The sequence below is a fragment of the Balearica regulorum genome, chromosome 7 (genome assembly GCF_011004875.1).
Source record: "Balearica regulorum gibbericeps isolate bBalReg1 chromosome 7, bBalReg1.pri, whole genome shotgun sequence".
NCBI classification, from domain to species: Eukaryota; Metazoa; Chordata; class Aves; order Gruiformes; family Gruidae; genus Balearica; species Balearica regulorum.
In genome coordinates this window covers 19,539,452-19,567,166 of record NC_046190.1, presented here as the reverse complement: position 1 = coordinate 19,567,166, position 27,715 = coordinate 19,539,452, and the positions used below count along the sequence as shown (strand labels likewise).

Sequence of the window (27,715 nt, the reverse complement as noted above, 5' to 3'; positions counted from 1 at the left end):
GGAATAAGAACCTAAAGAGAACTGAACAGAACAAGTCATCTGAGAACCAAGCCTAAATGCTGGGGGTACAACCTCTGAATCTTCCTCAATAGACATGTACCAGCTTAGCCCAAGCACATATATAATTTTTTTTTCAAGATAAAGAACACAACACCCCTGAAAATAGTTTAGCTTCCCCTCTGGAGGCCACTTCCATTACCACTTTCTGCTGTTTATCTTTTAGTACTTACCCCACTCATTTCTATAGAAACTGCCACAGCACAATTTGCCCAGTGTGCCTATACCCTGAAGTTCTAGTTCTTTCATTGTGCCCATAGCCAAAAACTATGGCACTTGTTTGGCTTCCCTGAGAACTTCTCTGTTTGTCCATGCTAAACCCTTTTGCAGCCTCCATCACAGGAGCATGTCCAGAGTATGATCTGAAAAAGGAAAATAAGCAGAAAAAGTAATTTTGCCACTTTCTTTCATACACTTTTCCCTGCTCTCTTTATAACAATACTGGCAAAGCTCCCACCCACATTGGGAACTTCCTATTCACCTCAAGTATCTTTCAAGATATCAGTGGAAACTCTTAGCTGTGTGTTCCTTAGGTCATGTTCTTTGTTTTTCAGTAACTTGTGCAGATGGTTGTATGGACAGAAAACGTGCTCGGGACACCACAGCAGCAAGAGTTGTATGGCCACCACGCCTAGGAAATGGACTTCAGCTGGCCTGAAGAATGCCAGCTCAGAGGCCACGCACCGTTTCGTAGATGCCATACTTTTTTGGGAAAGGAGGACAGAAGCTGCAGTCTTACCCCAACTGCTGTAGAAAACTGGGAATAAAGTAACCTCTTTACTCATAGCGTTACAAGCTATTACTTTATAAGGGAAAACAACTTCTCCGACGTGCATGGAGACCTTCCTGCCTACATCCAATTGGCTGTTTAGGAATGAGGTTCTGCTAAATCTGTCCCTGGCTCCTTTTTATTTGGGGATTCCTTTCATCTTCGTAGCATTAGCAGAAACTCTAAATGTTTTGGTTTGTCTGGCTTCAGGCCCTCTCCTCTATCTCATTGATAGGCTTTACACTTCCCCACCCCCCCATTTGAGAAAGGCAGGAATAAATAAGCTTTAGGGAGCAGAAAGTCCCTCTAATAACCTGATTCATTGCAGCTGTCCCACAGTATGCATCTGTAAAGTGTCAGATCAACCATGAGCTGTCAGAACCATAGACTAGCTTTCCCTAGGATTGTCAGGCTCTTGCACCGGTCTATCTCTAACAGCTAAGACAAAATGGCTCTAATCATTCTCAAATACGTCAGCTTTCAACCTACAAAGTTTGGGAAATAGTTTTGCCAGTGCTGTTCAAGAGTCAGAGGATACAGCATTTGCCTCCTGAGCCTCTTGAGTGGGGTGATGCAGCATGTTAATTCACAACCTTCCTTCATCTTCTTGACAAGGTGTCTTTCTCCATGGTAATGTTAAGTAAAGTTATCCCTCATTCAAAATCAAAGGAACATATTCAAAGTAAAAATGAGCTAATAGCTCCCTCCCCACCCTTCTTAAATAAATAAATAGAACATAAGAATGAGCCCTGCTGGGTCAGGCTGATATCCATCTAGCTCAGTATCCTGTCTCTGAGATTTCCTTATAGCAGATGCTTAGGAAAGAAATGGAATGCCTACGTTCATGATTTTTTTCCTATATCCTTTCTGCTTCCTTATGTGCAGCATAAGGATTTCTTGAGACAGGAGTTTGTACCTATATCCATCTGTAATAGAAGCATACAGATTTTATTCTCCATAAATTTGCCTAATTTAAACACACAGTTTTGGAGATAGATTGCCATCCATGATTTTTTGTGGAAATAAGCTCTACTTTTTATCTGCAAGGCAGCACCCGTAGCTCGCACTCCAGCTGGTGTAGACATGCCTAATGTTGGAAAGAAAACATCAAATATATTAGAAGCATAGTCAAAGGAACACTGTCTTTATACCAAGAGCTGCAAATCCACCAGAGATCCTGGATAAGCCCTCAGGCCACTGGCCAAGGCTGAGTTCTGCCCCACTGTGCACAAACTCTTAGCACCTCAGTACCTTGTTCACAGTCCATGCAGAGATATCTGTCCTAAATGACATTGTAGACAAGGCTTCATGATAACGTTACATCAGTACATCTCCTAAGAGCTGAGAGAGAACAGATTCCCCCAGACGATTATCAGAACCTCTCCCGTAACATGCTATCTAAATTTGTCAAAATGTAAATGAAATCTTCCCACCATATCACTGAAAAACAAGCCCTGTACTCCTACAGAAGTCAGACCTCTGCGGCGTGTGAGCGGGGCAGGTGGAGCACAGAGGTCCTTCCTCCACAATAACTTCCAAGCTCCCCAACCAACATATTCCTAGATGGACAGCAACAAGGAGACCAAGTTCCTACCACATTTTTTAAAGTGATTGCCTTGTTATTATCTCACGAAAAGAAAGGTTTCAAGATGAGCTTGCACTCTATGAGAAGTCAGACAATTCCCATCAGAGAAACGTGCTGGAAGCAGGTTGCATAAGGCTATTACAGATAAAGACTGGGGACTCATTCATTGCATACCTAGTTATATCACACAGCTTCACAAGCTCAAGTGCCTCTATCAGCCAATTTGGCAAACAGCAGGAAAAGGACCTCTACGGGGTAATTTCTTTCACTACCAAATTTAATAATTTTCTGTAGTGCTAGTTTCACTTTTTGAAACCGACACAGCTTCTTTGCTCATGGGCTCTGCATGATGACAAACTATGGAGTCCCTCTCACCACAAATGTCAGCAAGAAGGTACCTACCCCTTCAGATGGCCCAGTCCTGGTCTCCAGCCCTTCTCCTGGCACCTGGGCTCGGTGTACTCGGAGCAGTTAGGTGTCGCTGCCGGGCAGGACAAGGAGACACAGCCCTGCTGCAACTTCCTTGTCTTGTATGAGCCACTCAGCACAATCTATAAACAAACTTAACTCCCCAGATCACAGCTGAACTCTTTTTTTAAACCTCCATGAGAATCACTGTATCACAATGTAGGAGTGAGCATTATATGGCCATAAACTGAAGACTGTACAAAAAATACAAGGGGAAATCTACAACCTATAGACTAAAGTGAACACATACTTTAAAGAATACTTTAGGATGAAAAGGAAACATACTTTTGGAATTGGCATGCTATTATATGGAAATATATGTTGTTATATGGAATTGTCAAAAATAATGTGGCAAATGCAAGCATATTTAATACACGTGCATTTTCTGCACCAGGAAAAAGTCAGATGTCAATTCAAAGGACTGCAAAACTGTTTGGGACTTTCTATTTCAACGCCGCTGCAGGAGAGTGTGAAAAGAGCCAGCAGTAAAGTCTGGCATGCACAGTGCAGCAGGTTTGGATAGCCTGCATCCATCCAGGTGTTCCAGAGAACAGGCCAAAGCATCTCCAGAACAATTAACATTTATTTTCATTAGTCCTTAAAAGTGCTTAAGGGGTTTTCCCAAAACAGGAAGAAAGGCAGTTTGACAATTTCAAGCACGTAATGGCAAGTAGCTAATTACACACTTGCCAGATGAATACACCCTCTAAGTCAAACTATTACGGCTGCCAATACACAAGCCAAATAATAAAAAAGAACATAATATAATAAATGCTGATGAATAAGGCTTTATAAAAATTACTTTGTGTCAAATTTTTGAGGAATATTGCAAACTTAGTTGTAAAAGGCCCCTAAAGCCTTTTACTTTCTAAAACAAAATAATTAAAAATAAGGTGAATGCAGAATGTGAACAGTACTCTGCATAGGTCAATTCTGCATTCACAGCAGTAATTTCTGCCTAGCTGAAGTCTCACAGCACACCAGCACAGGGAAATCACTGCTGAGTGGGAGCGATTCTGTGGAACCTTCTCTCCCATCATTGGCTATGTACCTTAACGCCTTTATCAGTGATCTGAACAATAACAGAAGTTACAGATAAAGGTCACAGAGAAGGGGTGTGTGTGTGTTTTTATAACTTGCTACAATCTACATTATAGATCTAGGATAAAACAGTGTCCTCCCCAGCAGAATCCTGTTTATAATACGAAGCCTTGAGAAAATTCTTTGCATCTCTGACCTGTGCAAAAGGATCCCTACCCCCATCCATCGCGCTTTTGCTGAATGTTATTTGGGTTGATGAAAACTAGGTGCAGACAAACACACCTGGCAAAGTGGTGCCTAACTCACTGCAGGCTGCAGAAAGAACGGGACTTCACTGGTGCTCTCCTCTGCCCTGTGTGCAGTGTCACCATGCCTCTGTCACACCTTCCTGCACACATCCTGGCTGCTGCTTGGGCCTGGAAGACCCTCTTGTTATCTACTGTGATGCTCCAGGAGACTGACAGCTGGTGATGGCTGATCACTTAGCCAGGAGGAATTTAGCACACAGCTATTACTCATGGTCTAGCACATTCTGTTTATAAACCTCTCCCCAAATGATGCTCAAGACTCATAAGCAGACTGAAGTAGGCAGGTTTTTCGCCTTTGCTTTGCAGATGCATCTTAGTTACGTAAGTTAGTTTCTTCCTCTTTCTTACCATCAGAACTATGGAAAAGTACAAGATAACATGCTATTTTCATTTAACAATTTGGCTGGTTTTCTGAAAGTGTACCAGCATTTTCCAGACAAATGTGGGAGGTTTCTTCTCTTCCACTAAATGTGTTTTACATGCCCATCTTTAACTGTTTGCTCAAATTCCGTATCGGATCAAAGAACAATATTCTGTTCTTTTCCTTTTATGACTGTAAGATGGACTTAGACACACATTTCTGAAACAAATATAACCATTCTTTCAGAAATAAGGAAAACCCATAGAATCCTGCCAAGCTTTTGCTCATTCAGGCCCATTTCAAGACCAATTGTTGTTCCACTGGAATCAATGGCAAGACTACCACTGGCCTCGTGGGGGATGAAAACTGCCAGGACTCAGGTCTAATCTGCCTACAGCCCAGCTGGAGATTTCTCCAACCTCAACTGCTTTTCAATCCATTTCTTAACCAGGATAAGATCACAGATACTGTTCTGTATTGAACACACACATATAGTGTGCCCATAGGGACTGGTAGAGATGCAGCTCTAGCTGCACGCCCTTCTCCATTCCATAGACAGAAGGCTAACATCTGCCTGGTTTCACTGCGATTTCCAGGACTTTGAGAATATGCCAAGTACCTGCTAGCAGAAAATGCTATATGCTGATGATTCATGTTTGGTTCTTCTTGTAAGTCAGAAACAGCACTAAATAAAAAACAAGTTTTTGTATATCTCTGTCTCAGAATTATGGTTTCTACCACGTTGTCACTCCTGTAGGCACTCACCAGGTTCCTCCTTCTTTCAGTTCCTTGCTAGTAACTTCTTGAATAGATGCAGTAACTCCTTTCACTGCTGCAAAACGCTGTTGCCCAAGGATCTTGAAAATGCCTGGATAGTTTCCACATCAGGATACCAGAACTACACACAACTCTTTCAGCTTCCTAATTACAGCCTATTACTTTCTGCATTGTATTTAGCTGTCTCTGGGAATTCACTTACGAGGTCAAATGCTCAGACCTCTTCAACGTAATATAAATCTTTCCTCTGCACTCTGATTAGTCTGTGTGACACAGCATGAACACATTGTTTAATAAAAGGAGAAAATTGTGCAATTAGCAGGTCTTCAATATAAACATGTCCTCCTTTCTGAATCGTATTTAAATAAAACAGTGTTGTTATAGTATTTTATAGCATTAAAAACTCAGCACCACTTGCACTGCAAATAGCCAGACCTTCTCAGAAAAATGGGCTGGGGGGGAACAGGGGACAATCACACTTGGGAAAAAGGGCTAACATCTGTTTTCTTTTTTTCTGCTTACACAATACAAGCTACTGTTTTCATGAGGGCTAAATCTTCCCTATTAGCTTGATTATAATAATTTATAGTTATTCTTCTGTAGACTTGTTTTTGTCAGATCCTGTTTTTCAAGTAGGCCCTGTGAAAAGAAAACATATGGGTTTTGTACCAGGTCACTCAGGAATAGTGGAACAGTAGCTGGGACAGCAAGGAACATGCTCCATGTAGCAACAGCCCTTCACTGCACCAAGCTGAGATGCTCCAGGCTCGGCCATGCAGCAAGTGGGGGCTGATGGAGAGGAGGTTGGCAGCCAGCCTGTCTTCCGGAGGGACAGAAGTCCTCAGTTACTGATATAACATATCTTTACATCCACCTTGTGCACGTGCAGTGAAATTTTAGCTTCACTCAAGACAACAGTATAATACCATTGATCTCAAGTAAAATCACGGCTCATTGAAGTGAGTCAATAAGATCTGAGAATCTGGTCCAAAACCTCTACTTCAAGAAGGTAAGACAATTTCCTTATACTATTACAGCAAAGGCATGCCAGTCCTTCTTAATTTCTCACACCGAGGAACTGCTCTCCTCCCAGCAGGCTACCTCCAAACAGGGAGTTTCTGAGCACCCCCGAGCTAGCAGAAACACAGGGGAAACCTCTGACTGTTAAAGCCTTGGCCTGTGCTGGCACCAGTCTCTCCTGCCCATCCCAGGGAACAAGAACCACACATTCTGCTATTCATCACCCTGCAGTTCCCCATCCAGTCTTCCTTTCCTGCATGAGACACAGGCTGAGCTGGCTGACAGCAGAAGAGGTAGCCACTGTGCAGTTTGGAAAGGATGCCTCTTCTGAAATACTGGGCTTCAAAGAAGTATTTGAGAAATGATTCAACTGAAAAATACCACTAGTGGCTTATCTGGGAACTTAACAAACTGCTTCAGACAGCAAACATTAGTGTATTCCTTCTTGTTATGATCATCCCTGGAGACATACAGCTTTCTAAGCCCATCATTTAATCACTGATGAGAACCACCGACAGAAAACAATCAACTGCTTTTTGATAGAATTTGATAGCCTGTGCTACATACTCATTTAATTTGCTTCATGCTCATAAAAGCTTGACTATTCAGTGGGCTGTGCAGCTGAACAGAGAAATGACTCACTCCTGTCGCTGCATGAGCTACCCAGGTCTCTCCTCTGTTTGTGCAGATGTGTGGTGGAAGTGGTTGAGTAGATGAAGGCAGAGAATGGTGGCAGCCCCACCACCTCCAAACCTTGCTCCTACCACAACAGCCCCTCTCTGCCAGAATTTAGCTCTTGATCATCTACCTGAAGCACAAGCTCTGGTTAAAAGCGCACAGCAGTGCCCAGGAGACAAACATTCACAGTGAGATCACTGCATCCTGTTCTCGCTCTGAAGAATGTTTGATGTCACAGAGGATGCCGAACTGCATCTCAGACGTTAGTGGGAGGGATAAAACTTTTCAAATCACTGTCCCTCCCCCACCTCAAAGAATTTCAAAAGTTAAGTGATATCCAAAAAGAAAAACCCAAGAGTGTTTGGAGTGTCAGCCACAAGATACTGCTCTACCCAAGCGTGCTAGTCTCACTTGTTAGGCAATATCCCAGAAAGAGGATCATGACAGAGCAAAGCAAACCAGTGGAATTAAATCCCAAAAGACATAATATTTCTTACAGTTTCAGAAATTCTCATCAACTACAGTATGCTAAGATCTTTTAGAATGTTTCTTTTAGCTTCTCTTCTCCACCACCACCTTTAATAAAATTTATCTTAGTTAACTTTAAAACTATTAAGAAAACTTTGTTCCTTGAAGGGAGGCTGTTTGGGTGTCACTTACTCAACATCGGAAAAAAAGCCACCTGGTGTGCCTGTTACTGCCACTTCAGATCAAAGGTTAAAAGCAGAACAAAAGACCTCTTTTTGCTCACATTTACCTTTTAACTCCAGACATTTCTCTACAGATCTTTCCTCTCTGATCCTTAGTACAAGGATTCAGCCTTGGATTTAACTCACAAGGAAAATAATACTGCTCACAGACTCAATCAGTTGGATTTAACTCACAAGGAAAATAATATTGCTCACAGACTCAATCAGTTGTGCTCTGTCCAGGCAGTGCATGAAGGAAAAAAATTTGAACACTTCCTCACTCATCTCTGGAGAACATCTAGCCTTCCTAGCACATTATCTCAAGAGCTTTTACAGTTCATCTGTTACACATTTGACAGCATTTGCTGTACACCAAGCTTTGCAAGTATAAAGCATAATCTTAGTATTAGTAATACCATCATCAAAAAACAACTAAGAGCAATAAGCCTGAAAAAAAGAGAAAAGAGCACCAGCCAACCTCTAAAGCTAAGCTGCCTGCTGCAAGTTCTAGATGGAGACAGAGCTCTGCAAAACATTTAAAACAGATGCATTTACAATATATCAAGTCACAAAGTCAAATTTTAAGTGATCCCGTGTGATGTGCAAAATCTTTGCTAAATAATGCAAAGATTCAGGATCTCAGCATGCATTGGTACAATGCGCACACAGAGGACTGGGACAGGATGGTCCCATGGCTAAAATAAAGTCAAAAATCAACCCTAAGATAGAAACACATCTACATTTATGGTAAGGTTATAGTGATTGGCTGTAGGAGCCACCAGGCATCCAGCCAATTTGCTTTTCCAGTCTAAGGAAATGCTCGGTTTGTTTGAAAAATGTTTTGTTTTTCCTGCTGCGAAGAATGCATTGACGTCATCAAACTGGGTCTGTTGAAAAAAAGCATGGATCCAGGGTTGTGTCAAGAAGCTGAATTACAAGAAAAAGGACAGACATCTGCTTCAACTTTCTTTTAGAGTGACAGGGACTATTCCCAATTCTCCTTTATCACCTTCTCCAGAGAAGAAATGCTAGAGAGGACAAGTGACTTGCTACAAGTTTCAGTTTCTACTCTGCTTTATTGTGTTTCCACTCTGTTTTGTCGCTAGTGTGGGGTTTTTTAGATAAACACTAGTATCTACAGCTCCACGGGCCTGTGTATCAGATCACTATTACTTCTAATAGGAACATGCTGCATGCCAGAACTCCCTGATCTGATTTGATGTAACACCATGCAGCATCCTTACCAAAAAAACCCACAACACCAACCCCAAAAAACCCAACGACACCAAAAAAAAAACAAACCCACACCCACAGGGTGGTCATAAACCTCACTGATGACACATTGCTTTCCCACTTCTATGCTGTCCTATCAGCTTCTCCAGCCACAGAAGAGGGTGTTTGGGCCAATACAGTGTTTTGCTACCACATCATCTGACCAAGAACCTTTCACTATACCACTGAATCAAGTGATTATAACTAGTATCTTAGAAAGGGAGAAAGGTAACCTGGAATTGTCACAATCTGGCCATGTCACAGTGCAACAAAATAGCCAATAGTTACAGCAGTTACAGGTCATTTCTGGTCCACAAGACCATGGAGCAAAGGGTGCAGCTGATGGGTGGAGCAAGGTCACTGTTTTAATGTTTCACAGAGAATTTGGGAAAAAAAGGGCAAAGTATTCCACCATAAAACTGTACTCAGTAAGAGCTGATGATTTAAGGACTGATACCATTCTTTTCCCAATAGGGTTATCTGATGCTTGTGACCAGAGTCACAGAACAAAGCAGGTTTGAACCAAGGACGAAGGAGATGCAGTAGAGCTGCATGAGTAATGGATTGTTCAGTCTAATACTTGAACCAAACATCAAAATTTGGTTGTTCTGAACATACATGAGGGAGGGGAGAGACAAAGCAGAAAAGCAAAATAAAACGAAATGCAGACACAATGTGAAAAAACATGACTCTACTTGGGCCCGATTATTATTTGAGCTTTTTCCTCTTCCATTTAAACTTCAGGTTATTTACAAAACATGAATCACATACTTTAAATGAAATATTTTGTTCTCTCCAAAACTTATATTTTGTTTTCTCTCCCATTTTCCAACCTTTTCAGCCAAATCAAGTTGTCCAAATACAATAGTTGTGTCCCCTAACCCACATTTTAAGGCAAACTTACTATCTACTAAAAGACAGGGGAATAAGTCAACATATAGAAGACAGGAAAATGCAAAGCGAACAGGAAGACAATTGAAGTGAGGAGTGCATAACTCTTCTCAAATTCAACAGCTCCTATATTTATCGTATTAAGGTAACCCAGTGTAAGTCTTCTGTGCAACAATAATCTTCTAACGTGTGTTGTAGGTCAAAGGACAATTTAGGTTTGATGGAACTACTTCGGTTAAGTTACACTACATTAATCTAATTGCCCAATCTTAGAACAAAAGAACTGCTAAATAATTACCAATATACCAAAACAAATCTCAACCAAGTATTAAAAAACCCCAACAGTATATTTAAATTTAAAAAAAAAAACCCAAACAAGCACCCCAACACCCTTCTCCCCTGCCCAAAAAAGAAAAAAAGAAAAAAACCACCCAAAACCACCAACCCCCCCCTGTAACCATCTAACAAAGAAAGAAGTAGTAGAAAGCAAGTCAGATCTTATGCTTTTCCCCCACGCTGTTATTTTCCTTCTGGAATATAAATAGGGATTCAATATTTTGAGATGAGACTAATACAATGCTCAGGCCTCTGAGCCCTCAATTGTGTTTTATTTCACCTTGACAAATTTTTCTTCACCTGGAGAGACTAATTAAAAACTCAAAAACTTAGCAAATAATAAAGTCATAATACCCTGCTGGAGTCAGTTTCTCTAGGTGCCAGTAGGCTTCTGGAGAGGGAAGAAAAGGTTTGATGCCGGTTAAGGAATGAATACAGATTCCAACTCAGTGACTCTCAAAGCCAGAACACTGCAGCCATATGTGTCCAAAATTATTCCTCGGGTGTTTTTGCAGCAAACTTGAACAGAATTTCCTATGACCAGTGCACATGTGTGAACATAGAACAACACTAACAAGGAAAAAAAAACACCAATAAACCAAACAAACAAAACCAGAAACCCCCCCCCCCACGCCAGTACAGTAGATAAATAAAAATCACCGCTTTAATTCCAAACCATTACATTTTTAAAGGTGGAATAGCAAAAGAACTAAAAAGTCAGTCTCCTGTGTGTTAACTGTTCCTGGAGTTCGATCCCACCTCAGTCTAGCCTCTCTGCCTGTTAGGAAAGGTGCAAGGCCATCTGCTGGTAAGAAAAACAGTGCAGCGTCTTGTACTGCTTAGCACTCCTCGACTGACACCTGAAATAAGCTTTAGATCAAGCGTGAATAAAGAAAATAGACAATGCTGCCACTTTCACCAGCCAAAAGAAGCTGCTGCAACCCAAGGAACAGTTCAAAGATGAAAACACTGGCCTTACAGTACCTACTGATAGCAACTCAGGATGAACAAACAAAAAAATCATCCGAACACATTGCTGTCTCTTGGTTTGTATCCATTATATTTATTAAGAAAATCCCCAACAGCTACAGTTGTTAACTACATGAGGTATCACTCCAAGTCATATGCTGACACTATTGTTTTGACAAGAATCTGGTGGCTTCTCAAATGTTTCTCAAAGGTCCCTACCAAGACAAAAACACTCCACCGCAAAACAGATACATGCATGCAGTCATCACACCTCCGGGGGGGGGCGGGGAAGAGCATAAACTACATGCAATAGATGTTAGCTACATTAGCAGGAGACATCGCATAGTTAGGGCAAGCAACACACTGAGGTGTTATTGAACGCTAAGCGATGCCTGCTGAGGGCCCAGCCACATCAGGTTTTGTTGTTAGGACAAACCACAATCCCCCAAATGATGAATTTGGAAACAAGTCTACAGAGCTTTCTGCTGCAGCAGCCGTCCAGATCTGGGCAATGCTGCTTGCAGTCCCTACTCTACCCCAGCTGCACGCAAATTTCCGCTAAAATTAACAGCCTGGGGTACACACTGATTTGGGTTTGCCCATTGGGAACTACAGACAGACGTGTAGCACAGACACTGCACCCAAGAGAGGTGCCTCTCATTCGTTGGACTCCATACTGCCACTGAGAAGGCAAAAAGTTGATTGTTAACGGATACTCCAAAGGCTGCATCTCTAAAAATGTGTCAGCAGTACATTTCATTTTATCCGGAAGTGGTTAAAAAGCCTGAAATATTTAAAACAGCAGCTACTTTTTATGATATTATGAACCCAGTTTATCTGTATGGCAGCTAAGAGCCATACCAGCAGAAAATCTGAAGGGTTTCTCAAAATCTGAGTCATAAACCACTGAAAAATGGTGTTTAAAATGAAAATGTGAGCTGAATTGCAACCATCGTCTTCCCAAAGCAACAGCATCATGTCAAAACCTGAAAGATCAAAACACGTATGGGTAACTGACACCATCATGTTATTTCTAACACTACGGAGGAGGACAGACTATGGGCATTTCAAACCACTGAAAGCTTACAAGAAAAACACAAGGAGTGACTGGAAATAGCTATGAAATAGAAGTAACTGGCTTGAGGAATCCTTTCAATAGGACAGCAAAAGGCAGTATCTTCTGCTGCAGTGAATTTAGCCTACTCTGAAGGACTGCTCCGGTCCTACAGATGATTGAGGACCCCCTGCCCCAAGCCTGTCCTTGCTAATATTGCAGAATCGGAGTTTCTGCCCTTGATGGGGAGGCAGTTGCTCTACTCAGCAGTTGAAGCACAAGAAGCAAGTGCCTCACGCCCAGCCCAAAGTCTGTTGGCGTTTTGCTTCGTGACCTCAGGGCCATGCCTGGCATTTGCAAGCTGCCGAGCGGGTGCTCCCCACCCCGCACAGCCCGAACACCTCAGCCCCCGCGGAGAGCGTGGTGCCCAGGACACCCCCGGGGGGGGGCCGGCATGCCCTTGCCTCCCCTTGCCTCCCCTTCACAGAGGGGAGCTCAGCGCAGAGCGCACGGGCGAACTGTCCGTCCCACGCCCGTGGGGTCATTCGGGGGCGGAAGCTCCTGCCCGGGGCTGGTTCCCGACGCGGCGGGCACCTGCGGGCAGGGCGGGGAAGAGGCAGCTCTGCCCGCTACCAGCCGCCGGCCCCTCCGCGCCCCCGCCCCAGCGCCGGGCCGGGCCAGCATGGGAGGAGCCCGGCGTGGGCAGGGCGCAGACGGGAGCAGACCGCTGGCGGCTGCGATGGGACGGGCCCCGCTTTCGCTTTGCCGGAAGGTGCAAGGGAGAGCGCTGGGCAGCAGCGGCATGGCCCGGGCACTCCTTCCCCGGCTCCTCGTAAGTGTCCGCCTGCGCGGGGGAGCGGGACGGGCGCCCGGGAGCCGGGCGGCGGCGGGACGGGCTGGCGCTGCGCAGCAGGGCGGCCGGCGGTGGGGCCAGCCCCGGCCGTAGCCGGGCGGGAACGCGGGGTGCTGCGGCGGGCGGTGCTAGAAGCGCTGCCTGGCTTCTGATCGCCGCCGGCCTCAACAAACTTTTTTTTCGCGATTTCAAGTAATTCATTTAGACGATTTTTTTCTTCTTTAAAAAGCCCATCTTCAAATTCAGGCACTTTATGCTTTTACAGTCACTTCTTCTTGTGCCAAGCAGAGGGAAGTGGGCGTTGTGGAAAAGCAGAGGGAAAGAAAAGGGGGATGGATGCAGGTAGCTGTCAGGGACACCGGGCCGTGTGCCACAGCTCGGGGGGACCCAGGGACAGCTGCCGTTGGCCTCAGCCTGCAGCCACCCAGACCTGGGCAGAGATGTGGGCGACGCAGGTCCAACGTCCATGCGTAGACGGCACAGTTAGATCTGTGGCTGAGTATCTGCCCGGGCAAAGACCACGCTAGTGACTTGCACTGCACCTCCGTAACGCAGTGATCTGGGAAAGCAACTTCAAAGTAAATGCCTGTGGTGGAGGAGTTTGGAATCACTACTGACTGTGACCAAGGAAAAGCTAGGGAAATAGGCCAAGTCCACTGGCGCAAATTGCGGTGTTTATTGGAAGTGGGGCAGGGCTTTCCTTTCTTGGCTGAATCATCCACCATGCACAGTATGAGTCTCTGCAGCTTCAGAACTTAGGTCACGTGTCTAGGTTTGTCATCAGTAGAGTTACCTTCACAAACACTCATTTTGGAGGGCTACTGCCAACAGGGAAGGTAAGGAAGTGTTTCAGCACCGGCTGCACAGGGATCTCTGCTGGTACCGGTGCATTAGGCCAAAGAGCTGTAGCGGCAGCAAGCTCCTTGGCAGGAGACCTCGGCACGTGCAGGTGCAGATGGACTGGCTCTGCCCGCACTCTGGCAGAGCTGCCCGAGGCAGCCCTGCTCCCAGAGCCCAGGGGCAGGATAGTGGGTATCAGGCAGGTGGCAGTAAGCCCTGCTGCATAGCAGAGCCATGACCTGCCTGGAATTGCGGATGTGGTATACATTGCTTCACCAGCCCCAGTTCTCGCCTATTTCAGAGGGAACTCACTGGAGTTCACATTCAAAATCTGTTCACAGTGTGGTTACACTGCTAATGAATGCAGTTTGCTTTAGGGTTTGGCAGGTTAAAATCAGAGGGTAAGGTAAAAACTATTCAAATTGTGATCTGATTTACTATATAACAGGCAGTAAAATATTTACAGTGATTCAAAGGGTTACATCCATGCCCCTGCACAAAGCACCAGAGCATAGTTAAATACAAAGCAGCAAACAACTAGTGGAAATGTCAGTCTAGCTCAGTATCTTAGAACTATTCAGAATATAAATTAAGGTAAAAAATACTTTCTCTTATCTCACTGCTCCCAGAGAATAAATATCATTCCTATTCTTATTTTCCACTTGTTTCCAAATTTTGGTACCCTGTGGAAAGACTGTGGCACTCCTACATGCTTTGTATTTTTTAAAAAATTATGTTTAGTGTTTTTTTTTTTTTTAATTAGCATGTTGTTCCACTACTAATAAATCAGTACAGCTGGACAGCATTTGACATATTGATTAAACCAGAACATGAAAGTAGGTTGTTGAATGAGACCTCAATTTGGTAAACAACTCCATGTTGCACTAAAGTAGAAGCAGTTGCAGGGATACTCATGCAAAATAACAACAGCCTACGTAGTTAGAAAACATTTAACTTTAACCCCGTAAAACAAGCCACAAAGCCACATACCACTCAGAGACACACTCTAAAGGAATAGGCCATCTTAAGAGAGTGAAGTGTTATCTAAGTATTTTGTAATTATCTGATATGACTACAAATAGGCAGTTTTCTGGAAATTTAGAATACAGACTTTTGAAAACAGTACTCCTACATTACTGTGCTAACCCTTCTTTCTCATTTCCCAGACAACTAAAGCACACATTTAAATGTATGCATATAAACAGCCATAAAGTCATGGGATGACCCAAGACACCAGTGAAAAGTACAAAGGCCCCAATTCTGGAAACATTTGTCTGCTCACATTTCCACAGTTAAGAGTGCCAACAAGAAACTGTGTTACAAAAGGAAAATGAGAAAGAGTTGCTAAATTTCTACGCTGTCCAGCTCATATTCATCCTTAGCCACAACATCAAAGTGAGGTGGGAGCTGTTAATATTGCTCCAACTCTCCCAAATTGTATAGCATTTGTTAGGTGTTCACTAGTACAGTACTCCTAAAAACCAAAACAACAACTCCCACCCCTCAATATATTGCCATAATTTGCATGTGAGTCAGTCAAGACGTGAATAGTAATGGATTGAATTTGGACAGTAGCTGAGGCTTCTTATTCTCACAGGCATTGAACACGTGCATCACACTTGAAATTTAAGAAGCTCAGGATGCTTCTAGTTGTGGGGAAATACGAACTCCCATTGCTGGGCTTCAGAAAATGGAACAGGATTCTTTTCGTCCTTCTCATAAAAGATTGTAGAAGACAAAATACTATTTTTAGTGGTTATTTTGGTGCTATCAACTTCTGCCTTGCGGAGGCGGGGAAAAGATGAGGAAGAATGATACTGGAGATATTGGAAGCAGAAATTACTTATCATTGTAAAAGAACTGGAGTGGAGAATCCTCTTAACAAGCAGTGTGAAATTACTCTGAAAATACCATGCTGACAGGGTTAACGCAACAGAGATTAATTGCACAGAAAACTATTAAAATGGAGCTAACTCTTGCAACCATTTGTCAAAAGTACCAGAAGCAAATCAAAACTCAGAAAATGAGTTAAAGTTTTTCTCAGCTCCCACTAAGCAAAAAAAGCAAGAAAAGTCCCCTCTCCCCCTTTTTTTAAACACTTAGAAAGCCCCGATGAGCTCATGCATGTTGCCCCATGTAACAAATGTGGACTGGGAAAAAAAAAAAAGCCACCCTATGAGAAGGCACCAGCCTTCTTGTCCATAGACATCTATGGATTCAAAATGGAAGAAGTGGTTTGCTAAAAATAAAGTGTATTACAAAGATAACAGGAGAAAGCAGAGACAATTTTTTTTCCTCAGTGTTAAAAGTTGTAAAGCTTTAAAACGTCCTGTATGCAAATAACATGTCCACACACTTTCAAAGCAGAGATTACATACCCATAAGGTAGGTCTGCTGAAACTTTTCAGTTGAAGGAAGCTGACCTGTTACGAAGAATGCTCTGATACAGGCAGAACTGGAGCCCTGAGATTGCCAAAAATCACACAGGTTTTCAAAGAAACTAAAGCTCCTGTCACTCTGCCCTGGGAACACAGATGAAAACAGGTTTCTAAGTCTCCTTAGCAGATGCCTGTTGGTGAACGCATTTTGGAGGACTCTGTAGGAGTGAAGGAGAAGGAGGTAGAAAGGTCTCTTAAATGGCTGGGCAATGCAAAAGGAGAGAAACCAAAAACTTTGTGCTCATTTGATAATTTTTATCAATTCTGCTAAGCATAGATATCCCCGCTTGATTGATTTTATTCCCATTGTCTGCTCAGTTCAGTCTAAGTCTTCAGTTTAGATATGACAACTGTTTTTTAGGTTAGGATGAGAAAGGTAGAATAGAGCCTCTATGAGTCATTTTAAGCTGAAAATATACAGCTGCTGTTTGAATGTACACATCACCAAAAAAGCACCTATCACCCGTGCCTCTGCGAAAGCCCCTAAAGCGTTTCCTTTCCACTAGCAGCACTCGCTGCTCAGTGATGAGGAAAGCAATTAAGGTGTGCACAGGAAGCTAAATGACTATTAAATTTTTTTTTCCTATAAGACATACCAAAATTTCTCTACGGCAAATGGATTGCTTTCAAGAGGGCGCAAATCCAGGAGAAGAAGAAAAGTTTGAAAAAAATTAGGGTGTTGCTTTGAAAGCTATAAAGTCTCCACAGTCTTCTCATTATTCCTTGTACAGGAAGATGGTGTAAGACGTCCCTGTGAGCAGAACCAACATAGGTGTTTGGTTCTGCTTAAACGTCAAATTCTGAGAAGTGATCCCCACTTCTTGTAAGTGTACCAGGAAGTTCAATGTGAGCAACAGCGGAGGGCTTCCATCAAAAAGCATTATATTTCTATCGGCATAGCTTGTTTGCATACAAGCATAAGCAAGAGGTGGAGAGACTTGCTCGCGTGAGGGAAGGCTGTTTCTGTGCATGCACTGTGATTGCAGGCATTCAGTAAACACAAAAAGAATGTCAGCTAAGTTTTACTGGTATTAGTCATTTAGAAAGATGTTTCCTTCTTTCATTATATCCCATTTTCTGCATGACTCTCTGTACACTTTCTTTCTGTGTGCGTGCTCTGTGCTGCACCAGTGCCGTTCAGTTTCTCTGTTGTGCCCAGGTACAGTTTGTGGGTGCGTTAGGGCTGTGGTTATCTTCACTTGCCCTCTTCTTACTGTTGCCCAGGGTCTTTTTTTTTCCTCCCCAAAATGGCTTGACTTCTCTGGTCTAAAAAGGGGAGATTTGGGTGCCAGAAGCAGGATGGAGAGTGTCCGCGTATGCGCGGCACTTCGCCAGGTGCGGCTGCGAGGGCGGGCGAGGAGGAGGAGGAGGAGCTGGGCCCTCGCAGCGGGTGAGCCGAGTGGGCAGCTTCATCAGAGCCTCAGCGGTGCTGCGCTCTTCACTCGCTCTGCTGAATCATAGTTCCTCCGTCAGCGCAGGGAGATGAAAGGGTCCTTTCCCCACCAACTTCCTCACCCCACAGGCAGCATTTGCATTGGCCTGCCATGTGCCCCAGCCGTGCCGCCCGCCTTCAGGGTTGGAAGCCATCTGGCGCCGTTGGCTTTCCTGGGGTGGCCAGAGATGCGTTGTGCTGCCTCAGGGCCTCCCTGCCCCGGCAACCACCTCGCTTCCGAACCCTTCTGCTGGCCAGGGCCTCGTGGTGGGCAGGCTGGTTGGGGTGTCACCATCCTCCAGCTCAGAGACCCAGCACGAAACGCGTCCCCCCAGTGTTGTTCTGTGACTGTCCCCTCGCTCAGCCCAGTCCAACATGTGGTGGGGGAGTGATGGAGGTGTGGGGCTTCACCCTGCTTCAGGGAAAGTCAAACCAGACTGAACGCATGCCTCTAAAAAATAATTACTAAGAAGTAGTCAACTGGACTTTCTATCCCAGATTTTAGTAAGACAGTTCTCCCAGGCAAAAGGAAAACAAAGCACGCTAATTTGGCACATCCAGATGACAGCTCCTGTTGTGGCCTTACATTAACTTTAACCTTTTAACATCATTACACCAGAACTTAGCGAAGAGCACCCTCACAGCTCGGGCAGCAAAGGAAGAGAGTCAGAGCACTGAACGGGGGAAGTGACGGGCTGAGCTTCCATACACACAGTTTCTCACGTGCTAAACTGCTTTTTTAGCAGCTGAACCTTCTCCTCCAGGTGCAAACAAAGGCCTTCTTAATTTCAGTCAAGTTCCTAATACTACATAATTTAAAAACAGATGGCTGCTAAGGAAAGAAGATGCTTTTCACCTTCCCATCTCTGAATAGACTAGAGGATCAAAAGAAGCGGCTACTTGTACAAGTCAGCAGACAGTGGTCATACTGGTTTCTTCAATTAATTAGCCACGGATAACGCTTCTGTCACTTAAGATCCCAGTTTGAAATCCAAAGTCATTTTTCAGTCAGTTCATATTTAAGATAATTAAAAATTTTTCTGCATCTAACTAAAGTTATGATTGGTATCCAAGCAGTTTCACACAAAATCATGAAGACTGAGTTAATCAGCCATTAAATATCACCCTCTGTCAGGAAAAAAAAACCTCGAGTGTAACAATAAGCAGTCCTCAAATTATTAGAAAGTTCCTTAAATATGTATATACCATGTCCCTTGCTGTTAAAATTAACAGATACATTCAAATTTGTATTTAGCTGCAATTCAAAAGTGTTCAAAGATAACCAACCATTCAGAATTAACCTCTTTCATATATCTAAGACAAAATTAAACATAAATTACTCAAGGTGTTTTGCATGCTGATTGAAAATGTGAGTGGATCTACAATGGGCAGGACTTTTATAGTCCATGCAGTGCACTGTTGGTATGAGGATTTGGCAGTTTCTTTGTGTTGCACCTCATTCCTCACTAATCTTTCCGAAAAAGGTACCCTGCCATCCCTCTCCTTCACAGCTTGGCCTGTTCTTTCATTTTGCCAAGGACAATAGCATTGCTTCATTTCTTCCCAGACATCATTTTCCCCCCTTCCTCAGTATCTCTCACAGTGCATATCCCCAAGTCTTTTGTAAAATACGAAACAATATTTTTTTATTTAAAGAGGAGCAAGAACAGTGAACGTAGAGATGTCAAGACTTCAAACTCATCAACACAAGGACTGTCTTAATTTTTTCTGTTACAACTCCACACAGAGAGTTAGTAAAACACAAGTAAAATAAAATGTGAAAATGTTCAAATCACTCCAAACTATCAGCAGAAACTGGGCTAAGTAAAGGCAGGCTGTCCTGCATCACATTTCTAGGAGGGAATCTAGTTGTCCAGCCAACAAGCATTACATAGCTCCATTATATTGACTTCTTCTACCTAGTGCATGCAAAGCATATACGGAATTCTCCACAAACCATTGCCAAGAGGAAGGCAAACTATAGAAGATCTGTCCTCATTTTCCCACCTTACTCCCAAAATAGGAAAAAAAGAATGGTTTGTTCTCTGGTCCATAGTGCTTTCTCATTGTCATGAAAAGAGGCAGGACAGCAATGGCTAGTAAAGTTACTACTAACAGGAAAAAAAAAAAAAAAAAAAAAAAAAAAGCACTATGCAATTTAACCTGACAGTGCATTTGGAGAAATGGATCAGGATGTAAATTAATTTGAAGGGAGAGTAGGACTTCTTTCAGGAATACGTAGGCGTCATATACTAAGGAGAAAAATAATTGAATTGGAAAACAAAGTGAGAACAAGATCATTTTAGAAATCAGGTATTTTTGGCTGAGATTAAAACATTACTTTTTTTTTCTTCAGAGATGCATTAACACTGTTCAGTTTGCAAGAAACAGTAGGGTGGCAAGAAATTAAGATATCATTGGAATTAAGGAAGTTCTCTATGAAACATTATTATTATTGGCTAAGAAAGGGCAGATTTAGGCACAGTGATCTGAGGCAGAGAAAGCTCTTCAAGAAAATAATGGGAGTTCCTTTGCTTTGCACTGTAATTAGGCATACGAGGTAATTGTTACAACTCAGATGTACGGGCCTGTTTTCAAACATTAATTTTCAAAGTGATCAGTGCCTGTAGTGGTAGGGTTGATGGCATTAAATCTGCGTCCTCATTGTCCATTAACTCTTCTGAAGTAATGAACAACTCTCATAAGGGAGTGAATATCAGTATGTTTAGTAACAAAGTAACATGTAACGCTGTACTAGTAGTAAAACACACCTATATTCCTTGACATTTTTTTTGTCTAATTCGCTATTCTTCTCTCCCAGGTGATTATCTTAATTATTGAAACACAGTGCAAAAATGATACTGCAGCTCTAAAACGCATAGTGCACAATAAATTTATTACAAGGAGGATCATTGTTAAGAGAGAAGATAGATGTCAGAAGGGTGAATACAGTTCAGGTGATCAGTGTTGCAAGAAATGTAATCGTGGTGAGTATCATAAGACTGTGTCGAAAAGTCATTAAGAGTGGAAACCACAGCTTACACAATTGCTTTCTGCTGGGATAGCTAAGTGGCACGCTGTGGTTTCCTGAATGTGATGCTTCATTCTAGCTGTATCTTTCTCTATTTGCAGGACATCAGACACTTCATAAGTATTTCTTGAGCTCAGCGTACCAATAACTTTTCACTACAGATAGTGGCTATCACATAACATGCTTGTCACAAAAGAGCTAAGCATTACATACATATCTTTGAAAGAGGTTACAGTTCAAGCACAGGCTTTTGCCTACAAAACTCTATATATTCATGGTTTTTCCTATTTTGCATGTACAGTTTTGTTTGGTGTGTTCTCCATAGTCCTAAATTGGAGGAAGAGGGGGGATAATCACATTTTATCTATACTACATTCCTGAAGAGCATATATGTATACATAAAGAATATAGATCCTGTCCATATTTGTAAATCAAAAAGTATTAGGGATTAAAAAGAAAGTCTGACATAGGTCTTAGAGCTGATGGCTTCTGTCCAAAGGTATTGCACATCTTCATTCTGGTTTTTCTGTCTCTACAGGTTTTGTTAAAAATATCAGCTGCCCAACAGATATTAACAAACACTGTGTTCCATGTAAGAATGGAAAGGAATACATACATCATGAAAATGATTTGGAGGAATGTATGAGATGCTCTTCATGTGACAGCATATTAGGTATGTCTATAGAAATAGCAACTCCAACAATGACTTTTTTGATACAGGATCTGACTGAAAAGTCACCACAATCCCTGAATAGTGGGTAGGATGCAGGTTAAAATGTTTTAGTGGTAGTACATGAAGGAATTTATGACAAAGTCATAAGTTTATCCTCCAGTTCCCTTTCATCAAGCACAAAGTAGGAAGAAGAGCAAGCTATGCTGGCCCATTGTTTTTCCTTGTATCTGTCTTTGCGCAGCAGTCCTTGCGAAGCAGACCCTATACAAACTGGTTAGAGTTAAGGAAGAAAAGCTTGCGCTCTCCTTCACGCTCTATTTAAAAGAAGAGGGGTGTTGTAAGAAGCAGGGATGGGAGAAGTCCCAATGGTTTCTTTCATAGCCTTTCATGTAATTAATAATATTATTTAAAATTGCTGGAGCTGATGGAGTGATGTCTTTTATACATGCAAGATGCCGTGTGGCATGTAGGATCAAATTATGAGACCACAAGGCATGCCCTACTAGGTCAGGCCAGCGGTCCGCCTACCCCAGTATTCTACCGTCAGCAGTGGAGGCAAGAGATGCTATTTAGAAAAAACACAAACAAACCTGTCTACTTTCTGTGGTCTGTTCCCTGCAAAGTCTACCAGCATCCACAGTTGTGGGAAAGGACATTAGAAGGTCCATCCCTACCTAGTCATTTTGTGAGCCCTTTGTGCATGAACCTGCTGGGGGACACCAGGTTCCAGAAATTCACTACCTGTTGCATAAATATCCATCATATTTTTTTAAAATCCATTGAACTGATCTCCTACCAGTTCCGCCAGGTGTCCTGTACTTCTAGTATTCCTGGATTTAGGGAATGATAGTTGTGCATTCTTCGTATCCAAATTCAAGTTTAGTGAGCAGAAACACAGCTCAATTCCAGTATGGTTGTACTCAGATCACCTGCTGGAACATCAATCTTTAGTGCTTTCCCCTTCCTGTAAAACCTCGATATACATAGAAATATTTCCTCATTAGGTACTATAGTAAGCATTTTTGGATGGGTAATGAAGTTGAGTAGGCAAAACAATTCAGCATTTTGTACAGTGCCACAAAGGAAACTATCGTTTAAACTGAAAGGGAAAGAAAGGGTAACGGGCTGACTAATCACGTTATCCCACGGACAATATTGTAATTGAAGTCAGTAGAAAACATTAGACAGGAGGAAAATTACCACTGAAGTTCCAGGAGAACCATTCTTAGGATCATTCATGTTTGATATTTCCATGAATGGTTTCAGCACTGATTTCACAGTACAGCTTCATCAAATTTTGTAAGATAACGTGTTTTACCATTACAGCAGAACACTGAATGTGATAACTCAAAATTTCACTTCTATTCTTATATGCCTATGAAAATAGCTTTCATAGTAGGTAGTTACTTAAAGTAATTTTTAATGCAGAAATAATTTTCCATAGATGGAGATAGCTTCATTGTATATGCTGAGGATAGAAGAAAATTAATTTACTTGTTCTGATACTTAAGCAGGGAATATGTTTTAGCTAACAGAGAGAGGGGAATTCCTTACCATTGGAGGTCCTCAAGAAGAGATAAATTTGTTGTCAGGGAGAGTAAAGAACTTGTCTCTGACATCAAGCAGGGAGATGTGTAACGTGATGATCTGAGTTTCCTTCTGGCTTTACATTTCTGAACGAGAAAAAGCAGCTCATTTGGCGCTGCCAAACGAGTCCTCTTCCAGCGACCAGTTTTTTGAGCTCTTGGCCAGCAGAGGTCTCTCCGCCATCTCCAGCACTCCGGCAGCAGGGCTCTTCCTAAAACTTACCTCGCTCTTACAAGTAAGCCCCACCAGCGTGGTAGAGCTAAAAGCACGTAAGTCTGAGGACAAGAGGTTGTGAGCAGAGGCCTGCTTTTAAGGCCTACTTTTTCAAACTAACAAACTTTAAGAAATTTATTTTAGGTTTGGAGGTTGCAAAGAACTGTACCCCAGAGCAGAACACAGAATGCACCTGTGCAAAGAACTATTTTTGCAATTCTTCTGTACCATGTGGGCACTGTAATCCATGCACCATGTAAGTTTATGCCTTCATCGTTAAATATGAAATTGTTAATATCATATGTTAGCATGCTTTTTTCCAGCCAGTTTCAAGACAGAGGCTAAGGTAATGTGTAACCTGAGGGAAAACATACTCGTTTTCTGCTGCACTTAGCTTGTTGAGCTGACTTAGCTCAGTCAGTTTAACTTGCATCCGTGCAGTTTTCCAAAAGCGTGCAGAAAAAACCCACCAAGTCTGTATACACTTTTCAAGAAAATGTCATTAAGTATCTGAGCTTTCCTGTTATCTTTGTGTGAACTACTGTTACATCTAGAAAATCATTTCCACACCTTTTTCCACCCCCATACCTTTCCATACTATTTTCAGACCTATTAAATTCCAAACTCCAACATCTTGATATATGAAATATTTAGCTGATAAAAAGTGTTAGAAGATTTTTATTTGCTCCATTGACAGAGTTTATAAAAGAAAGAAACAAATCCCGTAATAATTTTTGTTCATGTTTTCTGCAGATGTGAAAGTGGCGTAATTGAAAAACAATGTACTTCAACTTCAGACACTGTGTGCGGCATGGAAGGTAGCGTTTTAAGACCTAGCATGGTCTAGCATCTGCTGTATTTTGAGAGGCTATTGCAATTGTACTGTTCTACACGGTGGCCCATAGTGATTCCTGACAGCTAAGGGCATCATATCTTCTGGGCCCTGTACTGACCTGTGGAGCATGGTTGCTCTTTTCCCTTGATCATTGTGCAGATGTAGGAGCTATTACTCCTTTTTAGGGGCAGCTCATGATAGGTAAGACTTTAACAAAGAGGTAGCTTCTACTATTAGGAGATGACAGAAGTGCTCTTATAATCTGATGCAATCTTGTTTAAAATTTAGAGTGTCTTGCAGTGTTGCATTTCTTGACTTAACTTACATGTAATGTTTCCAATGTTCCAACAGAAACAGGATTGCAATGGTGGGCCACTACTTTGATCATTATGGTTCTACTATTACTAATAGCGGGAGCAATATTCTGTTGTAAGTGATTCCCTATTCCTACTATACTCTGAATAAGATATTCAGCTGCTTACTCAGATGAGTCCAGACGAGAGATACACTCTGTCCTAGATTTTAAAAATGCTTTTTTTTGTTTCAGACAAGAGAAAATGGAAAAATTGTACAAGGAAGGAGACCCTAAATGATGTAGTCCTCAAACCAGTTGTTTCTTATGTAAGTATTGTTGCTTAGATCACAAAAAATCTCAGCTTCATGCAAGGAACTTTGTTCCATTTAAATTACACTGGGATTCCCCAGGCATGTGCATGCCTCTCTTCTATGACATTAATGAAGTAAATTTCACCATGAGGACATTTTTGGGATAAGTAAGAGAAACCCTATATTATTTCTTCAGGATGTGTTGATGTGCTTCCTAAGTGACATGACCAGGATCAAACCTTCATAAATCATCAGGCCTCCACTGACCCAGGGTGCCTGTCCCCATGTAAACTTTTAAGCAATAGCAATTGTGAGGTGATTCTCTTTCTAGTCAAAAGACATCTGTCTGTCCTATCTGATTCCCTCGTTCATAGAACAGGGGAATCATGGAAAAAACTAAAAGAAAATTGCAGAAGTGGTGTGAAATGTGTTTATCCTCTTATACAAGGTTGGTGTTTTATGAAATGTTTCTGCTCATTTCTCTCTTGCTTCTCTTTTCAGGAGAATGTACCTCTCATACACAGAGGTAAGAGACAAGTAATTTCTCAAAATTCAGTAGAAGAAAAAAAAAAAAACCCGGACATGTAAATCCTACACTAAAAAAGGGTATTTTTGTGTAGACTTTGTCACTGCCTAGAGCCATCATTCTAGCACAACAGTGAACACTTATTAAAGAAATGCCAGTTCATATTAAGCTTATTAAGGCATTTAGTGGTATCATGAAAGTTTTGCCTCAGGAGGAATTTCTGTTGTATGGGAAGCAATTACTAATGAATAACAGCTGAATTTCTGTTCTGCATGTGGTACAGACACTAGGAGGCAGCAAGCTGAATTTTTAGAATCATGAATAATTACGATAATGGAGTAGTCCCACACCCAGCAGTGGGATCGCAGGAAGACAAACCTACCTCATGTTCAAGGGCAAATCCACAGTAGTAGCACACAATAGGAAGATAACAAAAGTTCCAAGCCTGTATCACAACAAAAGACCTGTTTTGTTCCAGGACCCTTACCAATGCTATTTTGAGCAAAAAAAAGGTACATGAGGCATGACCACACTCTAATGATAGAGGAGGACAGAACAGGTTACAGAGGGAACTGAGATTCTGTTTCAAATGGTAGAAAGCAATATGGATGCAACCCTAAGTATTTGAATTAACTAGCATTTGGCAGGAATATGTAAAAGTAGATCCGCTGGACATCATTGTAAAAAAAACACATATAAAACATACCATGTCATGAATACCTGAAACTTAATCTGTTTTGGATACGACAAATATCAATTCTGAGCGCAGGTAACAAAAAACCAGTAAGATATAAGTGCCAAGACCATTAATTTTCTTTTATGCTTCTAGATATTGACCTGAGCAGCCATGTTGCTGAAATTGTGGAGGAGATGACACTCCAACAAGTCAAGACATTTGTTCGTAATCACAAAGTACCAGAACCTATCATAGATCAAACTATTCGGGATTATTGGAATGATACATCTGAACAGAAGATTAAGCTGTTTCAAGTCTGGTACCAGAGACATGGGATGAAAGGAGCCTATGTAAACCTAATAAGAAGCCTAAGAGAGTTTAAAATGTGCGCTGCAGCTGATAAAATTGAGGAAAAACTGAAGGCAGCTGTTTCCAGCTGTCAGGAAGGGGGACAGTCTCATGGTGATGACACTGAGCAAAGCAAAACCTGCACTGAGGACAGCAGAAAAATTCTACTATCAGTAGATAGTGCTGAGCCAAACAAAACCTATTCCACTAGTTTTGAAGAGACATAGCACGGAGTCATTTGAAAATTATTTCTGAATGAATTAGTGTTTTTCTAATAATATAACAGCTTTTAAAAGACATTTTCATTGGCAGTTTGGTTCAAGAAGTTATATGAACAGGGAAAAGTTATGATTTTTGTATCAGTATCTGTACTTTAAAAAAGGTTTATCTTTTTTTTTTTTAGTTGTTAAGAACTGGGAGGAGAGGTTTTATGGCCTATTTACTAAAAGGTAAAATATAAGACTCCAGCTATAGGATTCACTACAAAAAGAAATAGTCATTACTTGAAGAAAAGGTTTAGTCTAAATGTGTGGTCCTGCATTACTTAATGTAATGTTTTGCTTACATTAAAAAATGCAACATCCCACAATTTTAAAGTGAAAACTCCGGTGTTAAGAGTCTTTGAAGTGTACCGGGAAGAATACTTGAACAACAACAAAAAATAACATACACCTGATTATTCTTTAATATAGGTGTTGCTGTATAATTAAATTCTACTCTGTTGTAAATGGGATTTCTCCCTTGTATAAAAGCACCTCTGTGTGCGCATATACAGAATTTTGTATATATGTATTTATATGTGTATATGTACATGTGCAAGTTTTCTATGCAAAAGCTGCCAGTGCTAAGTAAAAATGATTGTTTCCCTTGTTGTCTGCAATGATTGCGAGCCTTTTCTAATGTTAAAACCCTTCAAAGAAGCAGGAGCTGAAGCAGCACAGCATATCCGTGGTTTTTGGAAGGCAACCTACACAAGCTATGAAGTCTCCATCAGCCAGCGTGCAACATTAGCTTTTCTAATGCAGGAACTGATACAATGAAAACATCATTGTCATTAAAAAAATAATAAATCCATATAGCGCATGACTTCTCTCTTTCCTTCTTATCATGCAATCTATAGATGTCATTTTTAGGTTTTCTTTTACTCAGGTCAGTAAATCACAAAAAGGGAGATCACTCCCCTGAAAAAAACACCTTACCTTTCTTCCATCGCAGAGCGCTCAGTTCAGTTCCTAAATTCAAGGCTAGTAGTGCTGGGCTGCTTTGTGGCGAGGTCTTCCCCTGCTCACACACCCTTTATGCAAAGTCTCAGCAGAAGGGGAGACCTCAGTGGAAAGGTTTAATTTTTCCAGGTCACACAGTAAAAGCAGGATGACTTTCTT

General features: G+C 41.9%; 1 protein-coding gene across 1 annotated transcript; it reads left to right on the top strand.

The window, feature by feature from the left end:
* The first annotated feature begins 12,942 nt into the window (after window positions 1–12,942).
* FAS (Fas cell surface death receptor) lies at window positions 12,943–27,416 on the top strand. The gene is made up of 9 exons (XM_075758308.1): window positions 12,943–13,107; window positions 20,660–20,825; window positions 21,408–21,542; window positions 23,487–23,598; window positions 24,096–24,160; window positions 24,529–24,606; window positions 24,725–24,798; window positions 25,285–25,309; window positions 26,139–27,416. Exons 1-9 carry the CDS (start codon window positions 12,958–12,960, stop codon window positions 26,558–26,560), a joined length of 1,227 nt encoding a protein of 408 aa, XP_075614423.1. The 5' UTR covers window positions 12,943–12,957; the 3' UTR covers window positions 26,561–27,416.
* Window positions 27,417–27,715: the final 299 nt, after the last annotated feature.

What these genes read in the sequence shown, in the direction of transcription:
- FAS (XM_075758308.1), top strand. Translation starts at nt 12,958, where the DNA reads ATGGGAGGAGCCCGGCGTGGGCAGGGCGCAGACGGGAGCAGACCGCTG. An exon ending in TTGCAAGAAATGTAATCGTG is followed by an intron (nt 20,826 to 21,407) that starts GTGAGTATCATA and finishes CTGTCTCTACAG; the next exon opens with GTTTTGTTAAAAATATCAGC. An exon ending in TTCATGTGACAGCATATTAG is followed by an intron (nt 21,543 to 23,486) that starts GTATGTCTATAG and finishes AATTTATTTTAG; the next exon opens with GTTTGGAGGTTGCAAAGAAC.